Below are 14,053 nucleotides of genomic sequence, written 5' to 3' on the forward strand. Positions count from 1 at the left end.
CGCGAGCAAAAGGCGGCTTGCTGCTAAATCAAAAGACGCTACCCGGTTTGATGGACAGATCAGGTGATGGGTGGGATGGAGAATGGATACCTTTTAAAAGTTCAGTGTCGTTAATTCGCTTTTTTTTCAAATTCCTTGAGCTGGCTGCAAAAGAATCATCCGCCTTTGCGGTGCCATACAATGGGGCACCAGGGGCGCAGAGCTGCATATCTGATCAGGAGGCCCCCAGGAGAGACAACTGGAGTAGCCCTAACTGTAGAAGGAAGCTGATGTAATATTTATGTTGCCTTTAATGTTGATTGGACATACATCTAGGAAAAGAGAATACTTAGATTCTTAGGTGCCTTCCCGTCTCAATATACGAACCATTAAAATCGAAACTAACATAAATAAATAAGGTTCAAGTAGATAAATGCATCAATGTCGTCTGATGAGGAGATCCAATTTTATGTTTGTTGCTTTTATTTTCTAGATGTTCAGAGGAGTTTGGACGAGCACTCGATGAGTATGGCAAGAAAAAAAAAAAAAAGATGAAAAGTTTTGTACAAGATTTGAATCAACGTTTCCCTTTGCTTTCCTATAATGATGATGATGACGACGACGACGACGACGATTAAGCCTTTCATCCCTTTTTGTTTTATCAATTCGCAGGTGACGTACAGGAAGGTAGGGACAAGACTAATTATCTGTATAAGGTACAAGTCCTTGACAGAAATTTGTTGTTTGCACACTCAAGAACACATGACCTGCTGACCTTTGAGCCTGCGCACTGTGAGAATTTTGAAGCCGGGCTCGAGCATAAACTCAGATCATGACACCGGCCATCAGACATAACCGTCGAAACGGTCCGTCTACCACAGACGTCATTCATATTTCCGCTGGGCAGCTGTTCACGCTTGGCTCGCTCCGGCCACTTATGGCCGTCTACCTTGCATCATGTTACCCTAACAGCCTCCACCCACAAGCCTTTTAATTATTTAAGTGGTCTCTGGCTGGGGACACGTGGTCAGTTTTAGCGTAGACCTTCAGTTCTGGATGGTTTTCGTGGCCCACGTGATGAGGCAAATATATGTGTTGATGTGATAAATATTTGCTCGGATACTTCTCCTAATTTACTACAGTTTTTGTCTGACTTTCATATCGACAAGTCTGAAACGTATATTTCTTGCGGTGTTTGTGTGATTAGCTCATCGACTGCTGGGACCCTTGCACTAGCTTCTGTTAGGAAGTGAGAGGAAATCTTTTCTCCAGGGCCAAATCAGGAACTCAAGGAAAGGCGTCTTGTTTCCGAAGTTATAAGTCAGTGTCTAGATCCCGCTGACACTAATTTATGTTTATTTACCCTGGGTTTTTCTACAACTTTATAACTATGACTTCAGGGGTAAAACATCTCCGGAGTCTAGGAACTGCTTTACAATGTTGGAAACAAGACGCTTGTCCTTACGTTTCTCACATTGCCCGAGGGCATCGACAAACACTTCATAACAAGCGCCCCTGGCAATGTTACGCCATCAACATGCAGTGTGTTGACACGAGTCCTTCATTAACTTGGCCATAAGGGTTCTGGCTAATACTTTTCTCAATAATTAGTTTGTCAGTTACCGTCAGTTGTCAGTTTACCACTTTGAAAATCATCTAATCTTTATGTTCATTAAATTTTCCTATTTTGCAGTTACTTATAATTTTGCAACAAAAAGGCTTCAAAAGCAAATATATTAGTACGCCATTCAGATTCTATCTATATATATAAAATTATCAGCCACTGTTATGTGAATACGTCACTGGTACGTGTGAACACCATGTCACTCGAATGTATGAATAAAATCCAATGGTAAAAGACTTTATGCCAACGGTAAGTACTTGTAGTGGGGCACTGAGTGGTAATAATAAATAAAGAGCGATGCTCAAAGCGAACAAACTTTCTGTTTCGGGTTACACAGGACAAATGAATTGCTTTAAGCTCAAGATGCTGGCATAATAAAAACAAAATATTTGCTAGGAGTTGTTTTGTTTAAGTTTCCTTAATGTTTTCTTGTGCACGTTTTTTTCTCGAGGATAAGACGCCTTTGCTGGCATCACCTCTCAAATGTTTGTGTTTCGTGCATGGTTATTTTTTCTCCTTCTTTCGCTGGCAAAGTCACAACACGCGTTTGGGTGCAAGAGAAAACAAGTCTGGTTGATAGAACGGACCACGTGCACTCGACTCGTAAAACTTTTTATTTTCTCCTCTTTAATCTTGTAATAGTGTCACTCTGAACTTTGAGCTTCATGTCCAAGTCACGCCGTCTCCTCCAGGACAAACACATCAAATCAACGCGTTGGGTTCGAAATTAACGGGTTTAAAAAAAAATTTCCAGACTAATATCTGCTCTTCAGAGACTTTGAAATCCCAGAATAATTTGCTCTACAGAATAATATGACATAAGCTAGACAGATGAAATGAAGTAGTGAGGGTAAACCTCACTGACGAACACGCCATCACTGAATAACGGATCCCGATCACAGAGCTACCGTTGCACTGATCACTTAGAACCGAAACCACGACAACAGGACTGGCAGCTGGAAACAAAGAATTGGTCAGGAAGATCGTCGGACAGAGACAGACAGGAAGACAAACAGACACACAGCCAGTCAGGCATGAAGACAAGAAGATAAGAGCCGATCAAGAAGAGGAAAGATTTCATTGAGAAAGAGGTAGAAACGTGCTCTAGAATAAATGAATACAAATAAGGAAGGGCGACAAGTGAGAAATAAAGACAGAAGATGGATGAATAACCATACGGAAGGCAAGTGATAAAAGAAGTAAAACTTTATTGAGTGTACGTACCGTACTATCATGTCCTTATCGCTGGAAACTTCTTTCCTTCTCTCTCTCTCTCCACACACACACTCGTTTCTTCTTTAAGACTGTTGTTGCAGTGCCCATCTCTTCTTGCAGGCGAAATATATTTCATCAAGAGACTAAAAAGATCGTGAATAGGCACCAAAAATACTGTCATAACTCCCACTCTTCCGCTTTCATATTTGCACAAGACAGCCTCGGATTTTTTTTTTCAGAAAATGAGAAGAATTTTTAGAACTCCTAAGACGAAATAAGAATTCTTGTTTCAACATTGCATGGCACGGACACTAGCCACGAAGAGTTAATTTTTATGTTACATGCAATGGCCATGACCTTTGGCAATCAGAATCTCGTCACATGTGAATGTTAGTGTGTTAGTGTGTGTGTGTGTGCACGTTACTTGTGTGAGAGAGAGTGTGTGAATACGCGAGCTTACTTAACACCAGTGGTAAGCGACACAAAGAAATGAAGGCCACAATTATACACCAACTGTTAATTAATAATTCAGAGAGTAAAGAAATAAATAAAAGGAAAGACTAAACCAATAGACAGGGAGATAGATAAGAGAGAAACGCCTTGATATATTTATCACAGCGACAAAGATCGTTGAGCAAACAGGGCACAGCACGATGGCCACCCAATCCCTCCTCTACAGCGGTGATGGATGCATTCATTACGCCAGCGAGGGAGGTGTAAGGATGGCGAGTGGCCCCGGCCCGGCAGTCCAATTAATTGGCATTCCACGAAGACAAATTTTTCTCTTGGCAACGAGTCTTCCGAGTGCTCTTCGCATTTATTTTTACATGCCGGAGGTTCCCTGGCCAGCCCTCGCCATCGACACCTGAGGCTAATGTTTTTTGCTCTCGTCCGGCGGTGGAGGAGGTGAGGTCATTATTTCTCTGTTAGGATGCTGCTTCTGAAAGATTGATCTGAAAGCTTTACACGTTTTCTGCTCGGAACTTTCTATCTGCATTCTGCTGTTGGTGCGGCACAAGCTCGGATTTCCGATGAGGCTAACGATGGCGAGGATGCACGTAATTAAAGACGAGACCTTCCGACACGTACTACAGCGAAACGAACGTGAAAACCGCGAGGTTTAGACGAGATAATGCGCCCCTCGATACCCATTGGCTCAGAAATGCTAAACGAGAGTTAGAATTGTGGCAAGTGGCTTTAAAGGGGAATAACAATTTCCTCTCAGGAAACTTCAACCACCATTTCCACGGAAACAGTCAAAACCACTCAAAGCATGCAGGGCCGTAAACAATAAATGAGAAGACACCACAGAAAAAAAGATAATTAGCATGGATATATACACAACACTTTCAGTGTGTTTCGCTTTATTGATTGCAAGGTTGATGATTAGTTTGATGTGCGAGCCGGGAGCTGTAACTTCAATGAACGACGAACCGTAAAGGAAACAGGAATTTAAAAAGAAAGAGAAGGGGGTTGAGAACAGATAGAGGGAAGGAGGAGAAAGAGAGAGCTCAGACAAGTAACATACGACAAATGTAGGTGGAGGCGGACTTGGAAATGTCCAGTTGCGGGTCAGATAAAGTTAACTTCGATTACGAGACCCCCATTCCGGACTGGGGGATCGATAGGACAAATCCTCAAAGCTTGTCTGCAGCGAGACCAGAGGCGCCGCCTGGGTGAAAGGAACAAAGCAACAGTCGTACACAGTAATGCATTAGTCTAGGAAACTGCAATTGTCTCCTTCACGAGCTCTGGCTTCCTTGCCATGAGGTATTGAGATTGGAAGGGGGAGAAGGAAGAAAAATAACTACATAAAGACAGAAAAAAGGAAGGAAAGAAACAAAGCAGAGTAAATACGAAAGTTACATAGATATGAACGTGACATAATTGATACATTGCAAAAGAAAGATCGCATACGAAGAGTAGAAGCTTATACAGATATGAAGGTTATAAAGAAGGTTACAAGTATACGAAGGGTGCAAGAAGGGGAAGGTTACAAAGAAAAGGTTGCGAAGATAGGGAAGTCAGGAAGAGCAGAAGGGTAGATATGAAAGAAAAGCTAAGGCTGGATGGAAAGTTTGCTAGGAAAGGAGGGTTACATAGATGTGACAGTTAGATTCGTGGAAAACAAAGGTGACAGCGATTACTGGACTAGAAAACAATCCGATCTCAACCGTACAATGCTGTAAAACACACAGCACACGAGCAGCGAAAAAAGGGGAAATGCAATTGCCTATCGGTATACATGCTAAACTCAGTGTTTTATTACTGAATGCTTTTCTGTTTCAAGAATGGTAGTCTTTCTACATGACTATATTTTCCAGAGTTGAAATATGTTTTGAGATTCTTAATAACAGCAGATATCGCGCACATTTCAATGCATTTGCGTGCATGCACAAATTCCAGTTGGGAATAATGTGTCATTATTAAAACATATTTACTAAAACTCATTCAGGCATGTAAAGGAACTCGTAGGTTTGTATGTTTGAATGGAGCCCTTCAAGGTCCTTAGTCCTGGGGCAACGCGGAGAACTTAAGAATAAATGTCTTTTTTCCAAAGTCTCTAAACGGTGTTCATACCCCGTGGATGTTTTACCCCTGGAACCGTAGTAATAAAATGGTTGCATAGATATCTTGGGGTCAATAAACATGAAGTAGTGTCCGCGGGATCTCGATACTGCTTTATTCTTTGAAAACGAGTCTCTTTTCCTTGAGTTTCCCATTTTGCCCCGGGGAAACGACTTTCTCTCCCTTCATAACTGTGGTCCATAGTGTCGAGTACAGGAGCAGCAAAAGCTATAATTCCAGGTCGCGAGCAGAAGCAACAAAAGTCAAAAGAGCAATAATAATCATTATCATTATATCGTAATCGTAATCATTATCGCCCTGAAGGCGAGGACCTCAGACATGCTGATGTTGCTTACGATGACAAGCTGTCTGTAACAGTGGCATCCCAGTGGTAAAACTTTGCTTTCCGTAAGAAAAAAAAAACAAAAAACCCAACCTATCAGACTTTTGAGACCCTGAAAGTTTCGTAACCTCCCAAATATTGTGAAATTTCAGAAGACTGTCAGATATCCATTCAACCTGTCAGTCGCCCAACCAATTGGCCATTCGGTTAATCAAAGAATCCGAATGATGAATTAAAGATGTTGAGCTACAGGTTCTTCTTGAAAAAGCAGTACTTGCCAGTCATTTTGCTTTGTCCGCATGTCAACGTGTTATTGTCTATTTTATTTTATTTTGTAGCCGCTGAATTACTCGTCTGGAAGCTTTACTTTCCGCTGTTGTCTTCTGGGAACGCTGTGTTCAGAATACAGTTCATAAAAAATGTGTGTCCACAAACGTTCTCGAATAAATAATAAAATAACTGTACAAAAAGTGGGAGACACTGTTTATGGTATATTAATATTATATCTTGTTTTTGGATCGTAAAAATGTTATCGTCAGATATGCTGTGTGAACCAGACAATGAGGATTCCTGCAGGCTTGAAGTTAGTAGCACTGGGCCCTGGGTAACAACAGGCAGACTGTACTCACGTCTGTATCCAGCATGCAGCACTGCAATCCCGCCCCGGGGATGTGCTCCATCAAACACACCCTACACCATCTGCAGCAAATATCACTAGCAAACGTTCGTCCTGATCCCCGGCAAACGTGCTCCCACCATCTCTACAAAAATTGCTTCCACCCTCTCTACCAAATGTGCTCCCACCATCTCCATCAAATGTACTCCCACCATCTCCATCCAACGTGCGCCATATTTTCTATCACGTGTAGCTTTCAACTTCAGAAACCTTTGCCACCATTTCTAGCAGATATATGCTACAATCTTCAGCAAATGCGCATTGTAATTTTTATAAAACGTGCGCCTCTGCAGAAAGTGTTCGATCATATGTCTGCACCATCTCCAGCAAACGTTCATCACTACCACAAGCAGGTTGGAGGTTGCCTGGGAACGTTGGCCAGAGCCTGCATAACGGTTTATAATCCCGTTGTCGCTGTCGTGCGTGATCAACTATAGACAGGCGACTGGTCACTAACGACTCCATGCAGCTTTCTGTTTGTTGTGTTCAGTTTGGGTACCTTCTGTTGTGGCGGTAGTTACTAAGCGAGAGCAAGTCATTTCCCCAGGACAAAATGGGAAACTGAAAGAAAAGCGTTTCGAGATCCCGTTGACACTATTTCACGTTTTCTGACCTCAGGTCATCTTTGCAACCACTTTATCACTATTAAGCTCCAGGTGCAAAACAACATGTACGGGTTTTGAACACCTTTTACAAACTTTGGAAAAAAAAAAATCTTTGAGTTCTTCATCCTGCCACAGGGAATGACTTACCCCGATTAGCGCCCTTCGATGACCAAGGGTCACGTCTGAGTGCAAGACCGCATAAGTAAATGATTAATGAGAGCATTGTCTTTAAAACTAGATCTTTACAGAAGGTTGAATGTAACTGAATGTTGAAAAAGAAATGTAAAAAAAAAATGTCACGAAAAATTACACACAAGTGAGAAAGGAGAAGAAAGGGAATACATAATCGTAGTAGGAGAAGAAAATAGAAAAGAAATAGAAAGGACAAAAAAAAATCAAACAAAGGAAGAGTAGTTGAGTCTGCGAGCCGGCGCCTGATAATAAACTCTTGCCGCCGGCTGCTTGCCCTACTCATAATTGTAAGTGGACGAAATCGACAAACAGAAACTGAGACCACGCACGACATGCAGCGACAAGATGGGAGAACAGGAGCTTCCCAGCTTGGAGTAGGTCCCTAGCTAAGGGTGACTACTCTAGTCAACTTCCGTGAGCGAGACAATGACGTGCGAGTGCGCGACGGGCCTGCGTGTCGACGTCACTGTAAACATTCGAGCTGAAAGGCGAGCGACCGGCGGCCATCTTGGTAGTTTCTATACAACTTGTCACGCAGACGCTGGTACGCACGAGACAAATAAAGAAGAAGAAGAAAAAAAAAAGATTCGATCGAATGAGTGTCAGCATCATTAAATCGTCTGAATTATTGGCACAGCTTGTCTGTCGGAGGGCTGCACGTAGTCGCTTATGTCGCTGACATCGGTGCACACCACCCGACAGGTCTAAATTCAAAGATGCAAAAATCTACACAAACGGAAATTGCTCGAGGGCGGAAAGGTGAAAACGGGAGGTCAAGGGTTAGAGTGATTTCCCGTAATCTGAAGGATTAACGGGTTATTCCACTGGTGTTTCATGCGTGTGTCATAGAGTTCTTTATTGATTCTCTTCGTCTCTCCAATCAACAGCAAACACACACACAGACTCAAAGACACACACACATCTTTATGTAGAATTTTAAAAAGTAAATTTAGGCTTTCTTATCTCTTTTACACAAGACTAACCTCACACTTTATTTGCCTGAAAATACCAATGCACTTTCGGTGTGGTTAGCTGAGGTCAGAATAATTTTTTTGTTTTGTCTGTTTTTGCGATGAAGTGCGTGCAAAAACACATCTAACAATGGAGACAAAAATTTACTGGAACACAGCGAAACAAAACCTTCTAGCGGCTAATTTGGCTTTGAACAGTCAAAAGACATTAGTCTCAAAATTCACAGAAATGTCAACAGTCTTATAAGCGGAGAGATGGTTCCTATCAAGAAAAGGGAGAAAAAAAAAAAAAGAAATAAAACTTAAAATTTAGTGGAGGGTGAACGGGTACCGGAATGTTTGTATATGGGATCTGACAAGTCAGCTTTTGTCGGCTTCCATTGAAGGGGAAGAAGACATTGCATCTACTCAGAGCCGTTGGCTTTATGCTGTTTACAGTTTTTGCATAAAAAAGAGAGAGTAATCAAGAGAGAGAAAAGTAAATGATGACACTGGCGTCAGACATGCTCTAATGGGATACGCTTTTGCGTGAATGGAAGATTAACAAAAATGAAACAGGGCAGAAGCATTCTTTTTATGCAGCAAGGGCAGCAACTCAATTAACGAGACAACATTTATCATCCTTTCTTACTTTAGGAAATCAGTGAGCAAGTGCTGCTGGGTGTTGTCAATACTCCTAGCTAGCTCCCGCCTCCCCTTCTCAAAGGACGTGGGGGAGAGGGGTACTTGGAGGATGGGTTCAGCACAACAAGTCTTTCGTGCGAGGGACACAATCAGTCTATTGATTATGACTGCAAGATGGAACCTGACGAGCTGGAGTGCTGGGACTTTAGGTGATCTGGCCTCTGTGGGGTGGTGGCAGGGAGAGTAATCCACTCCCATCTTGCAATCGTGAGTCGTGATCAGCGTCAGGATCTGATGGCGCGCTACACCTTGATGCTCCCATGGCCGCTACACACGGCCAAAACGAGGCTGATAAAGCCAATGTCACACCGTCCAATCAGATAAACACGATCATTCTGTGGTAATGAGGCTATTCCCATTTTTAAACAAGGATAGGGGAGAGGGACTTGAATGAACTGACATCCGTTCTGCTCCGGTCCCTCGGACTGGCAGAGAATGGAGCGTGTAGATACAATGTCTTCACAAAGCCTTCTTCATAAACATTACGAAGCGAGTTAAAACGAATGCTTGAAAAAAAAATCACTGACAAAAGAAGTAAAAATTCATTGAGACAGAAATATTTTTTAAAGTGCCAGACACACCATGTCACAGAATAAACGGATTCGAGGTTTTTGAAGTCCTGGTTTAGCTAGGATGCAGTCTCTGAAGAAATCACAGGGGAGTACTTCACGGGACGCGAATGTAAAGTAGACTGTGTCCCTTACAGACAATTTCTGATGTTATCGTATCGAGTATCAAGCGTTCTTAAATAGATTGTCAGGCATTCTTTGAATAGTGAAGAAGGCATTCACATTCTATGAAACAGTGATGCCAGTGTCAGGTAATTTATGATGTAATCGTGTTGGTAGCAGACGTTCAGGCAGAAAGAGATACTGTATATTGTACAGAACCCAGAATGGTTGCTTGGTTGCTTTCCACAGTAGGAAAAGGCAGTGCCATGCAAGGAGCCAAACTCAGCACTCCAGCCACAGTTTTATTCTCAAACGTGAAATAAAACAGTTCAGAGCAAATAAACGGAACGCCGTGGAATGATGTTTGATGAGGAGGTCTACAGGCATTTGGTTTATTTGTAGACTGCCGTCCTGATGTCCTAACTATTTGATTTGTGTGTGTGTGAGAGAGAGAGAGTGTGTGAGAGAGAGCGAGTTTCTGTGTGAGTACGCTCATTAAGAAAGTATTTGCTCTAAATCATGTCCAGAGGACGTCTACGACTGGCTGATCCCCACAACCGACCATGAGAGACCGCCACCAGTTGATTGCCGACTCGCTTCCGGAGAGTATGAAGGATGTGCAGGTGTCCGGGGTCATCACCATAATCCTCCAGCTCTGTCTGTGTCTGGAGAATCTTCTGCCCATCCTATTGCACGCATGCTGGAGGCGTCCAGGGGAGAGAACTCTCAGCGACAAGCTGGTTGCCGCCCTGTGCGCCACCTACGTCCTGTCTGCCGTGGTTCCCTCCCCACTGGCTCTGGCTTCTTACTTCAATGGCAGCTGGTACGGGGGCGCGGCGACCTGCGAGTGCTTTCAGGTGAAGCTGTAGCGCCGAACCACTGACGGCTCTCTTCTTTCAGCATTGAGACATTTTTTTTATTTAAGTTAAAAATGTTTTGTACCACTTTTTCTTTTCTTTTTTTTTTTTTTTTTTTTTTTTTTGATGAATGTGAGGTAGATTCGATAAAACCATTTTACTGATTTGTTATAAACATCATCCATTGTATTTTTATAAAACGGAGTTTGCTGCCCCCGTGTAGGAGACATACGTCACAGTCCGACATCTCTCTTGCAGGTGACGTCCACGTGGTGCAGTCTGTCGGCTCTCGCCATCGTCACCTACCTGTCTGTGGTTCTCCGCCTGAGTGCCTGCGGCCTGCGCACTCCTCCCGAGCCCTCCCCTGGCGCGTGCTCCTCCTGCGTGAGTTGGCCGCGAGCGCCCCTAGCGGAGGGCGGCGGTGCTTCTTTCTCAACAAGGACAACGCTAATCTTGTCCTCTTCCTCGTCTTCGCCATCGCCCTCAGCATCGCCAGCTTGCCGGTCGTAGGCTACGGGCCTGACGTCATGCCGGACAATCGCACGTGCAGCTCGTGGCTAGTGGATACTCCGGACACCGCCAGGCGGCGCACCTACTTCTTGGCCTTTCTGGCCTTTGGTTTTCTCAACCTACTGACCGTGTTCCTCGCTGTGACCTCTACCCTTGTGACCCTGAATCATTTAGCAAAGTGGACGAGGTCGGAGAATCATTTCCGGTACACGGAGGACCTCTCGCCTCCTCTTGTGGAACCAGAATCCTTGCAGGCTATGTATAAGATGATCGGGTTGATCCTCATCAACCAAATTCTTTGGCTTCCTGCACTAGTAAGTCATCATTAAAAAAATGTTTAATCTTTGCACACTGCCCTCTACTACTAATCACGAGAAGAAGAAGAAGATTTATATAGCACATTTCTCCACAATACTGTAAGTTCAATGCGCTTTACACAGTAGGGAGCAAAGAAAGTCTAAATAAAGATTAAAAATGCTCACAACACAAACAGACCAAACACATCATCAAACAAATATTTACAGACATATCAACAGACAGAAGTACAATCAAATACAACTATGCCACAACATTACTGTCACAAAAGGAAACATGAAAGATTTTGCATCATGTCGAAGCCGAGTCTACCGCTGTGTAAAATAATTCGAATGATTTGTAGGAACTCAAAAGAAAATAGCAACTTAAGAGACTAAGTGCAAGTGCTAATGCTTGTTAAAACAACAACGGAGACAGGTAAAGAGTAAGGCAAATGGTTGTCCACACCTGGCGTGCATACAGATTATTGATGGAAATGCTTCATCAACACAACAGCAGTCAGGATAGTACACAGAGTTCAGAGAAGTTCAGTGTACGCTGTTCACACACACTCACACACAAAGAGAATCTTAGGCACTAAAAAAAGAAGTGAGCAATAAAATCAAGTGGGTCGAAGATGAGGGTGTGTAAAATTTGTAGAAAAGGGGAAAAAATGGCACAAATATGGCTGTAAGCATTCTTAGTCCACAGAAAAAACAACAACGTATGCATAAAAAATTAGTCGATAAAACAAACACCACAGTTGAACAGGTGACTTGTTGATGACAATTCACATACAAAGGCTCAAAGATTAAGAAGAATGATGAGAAAAAGTCAGAGCAGTCACCCTCCAGCCAGTCAGGTCAAGGGACATTAATTGCTCGCTTAGAAATGGTCAGCTATTAGGAAGTGGACAATATTGAAAAATCTGTATTTTGTTTAAATTGCAATGTGGGCACAGGTATTGCTGACGATTCAAAAGGCTGGCTATCCCATCAGTGACGCCACGCTAATGTACACCATATTATCTGCGTCACTTCCGGGCCTTGTCAACCCTCTGCTACTTGGCCTTCTCTTCCGAGACTTCCGGCAAGGCTATCTTCATGTCATCCGAAAGGCGTGCTTCTGCTTCTGCTACTCCAGTGCCAGCGCAAACGAACAGTCAATGAAAGGTAACTGTTGACCACACACACGCACGCACACACATGTACAGACATATGGACACCTGCTCGCGCACTTCCCCCCTCACACACACATACACAGATGATGACAATCTTTTTTAGATGGTAAACGATTGTATAGATACTTTCTGAAAATAAGACAGAATTGGGTTTCACAATTATAAATTTTAAAAAAAATCTTCTTTAAATAGCTACAGGTTAATTACATACATACAAACCATCAAACATACAATTATTGTAAAACACACACAGGTTAGATGACTGGCGTTCGAATCCGGAGGCGCGCTTATGTATACTTATGTTAGATATCCGTGTGGCGGCCAACTTCCCTAGTCGACTCAGCTGTTTGCAATGGATACCTTACTCTGAAAACGGTTGGGCAAATGTAATGGAGGCAGAGGGAGGGGCGATGGACAGTATCATAGATATGCAGAGAAAGACGAGCAAGCGGACTAGTCAACTGATTATAATCACAACCATAGTAATACTCGCGGAACAGATGCTTTTTTTTAGTGCATAACATAACAGCATATGTGCATAGCAGAGCTCGTGAATAAAGCATACTAAAGAAAGTTCTCTTTCTCTCATCCCCACACACCAGCTTGAAGAACTATGTAAATTTATTTACCGCTTGGCTTGTTCCCTATAGGTCAAATGTTTTCGTGTCAAATGTCGTGTGAGCTGAAGAAGTTTATGTTGCTGGCTCTGGAGCTAACTAGAAGTTACTGGACGTTCTGGGGGCGAGATAATCAACTGCACTGTGTCCGCCCTCTGTGCACTGGGTCCACTGCGACTTTTATCTTGTCCCCAGGGAGGATGGAAGAGTAGCATGGCGCATTTCTGTCATGTCTGCACCGTGTCCACTTTGACCTTTGTGTGAGCCTGCTTCTCTTGGTCTGCGTCGATACTAAAGCCAGTTTTGTTTCATTTTGTAATATGTCTGCTGAGGGGAGGCTCGTAAATTAATAAATATACACGCTACTAAAAGCTGGTCAGTCTTGGGGAAATTCTGTCTGGGTAAGCTGCCTTTTACTCCAATGCACGAAAATGATGGAGTAAAATTGTGCGAGGACAGAAGAATATGGAAGGGAATTTAAGCAAAAAAGAAAAAAAAAAAACACTCAAAGATGTTTGAAATGCAAACTAAAATTGCATTGCGACATTTGCAACAAAATTTCTAAGCCGCACCGGGTAAACAAGACTGCGATGAGAGTGTTAAACTTTGTAACTGAATTCCAGTGTCCGAGGAGAAGCAAGCATTATGACTCATTATCTCGCAGCAACCACAACAAGCCGATCATTATCTCTGATGCATAGGCCAAGGTCAGACCGAAGACATTTTAGATGAATGTGGCCGTTACCAGGACCATCCAGAAAGAGGTTTCTGGCAACGGAGAGTTTCAAAATGCATGTATAAACTAAACAGAGTCTTGAAAATGATCTGCTACAGAAGAGATTTGTAGGAAGCAAGCAAGGCTTCATCTTTGGAATATATAATACTGAAAACATAAAAAACTCTCTTTAGTATTTACATTATTGATACGTAAATGTAAAAGCATTTTTAAGATACACTGACTTGCAAAGATTGTAACAAATCAGGAGGTCTTTGCATCATTTTTTTTTTAATTTACGAAACGTGATGCTTTATCGAATATTTATCCTAACACCAAATAGAAGTCCAAC

At 42.7% G+C, this 14,053-nt stretch overlaps 1 protein-coding gene and 1 long non-coding RNA gene across 4 annotated transcripts in view; one reads left to right on the forward strand and one right to left on the reverse strand.

The window, feature by feature from the left end:
* LOC112564184 overlaps positions 1-14,053 on the forward strand; it is a 66,024-nt gene that overhangs the window by 45,190 nt on the left and 6,781 nt on the right. For all 3 annotated transcript variants that reach the window (XM_025238828.1, XM_025238829.1, XM_025238830.1), the window contains 3 exons: positions 10,058-10,385; positions 10,644-11,209; positions 12,151-12,361. In XM_025238828.1, the coding sequence (XP_025094613.1) occupies positions 10,058-10,385; positions 10,644-11,209; positions 12,151-12,361 (1,105 nt within the window). The remainder of the gene's footprint in view (positions 1-10,057; positions 10,386-10,643; positions 11,210-12,150; positions 12,362-14,053) is intronic.
* LOC112564187 overlaps positions 1-14,053 on the reverse strand; it is a 30,566-nt gene that overhangs the window by 3,476 nt on the left and 13,037 nt on the right. The window lies entirely within an intron of this gene.

Source organism: Pomacea canaliculata, linkage group LG5, assembly GCF_003073045.1.
Source record: "Pomacea canaliculata isolate SZHN2017 linkage group LG5, ASM307304v1, whole genome shotgun sequence".
Taxonomy (NCBI): Eukaryota; Metazoa; Mollusca; class Gastropoda; order Architaenioglossa; family Ampullariidae; genus Pomacea; species Pomacea canaliculata.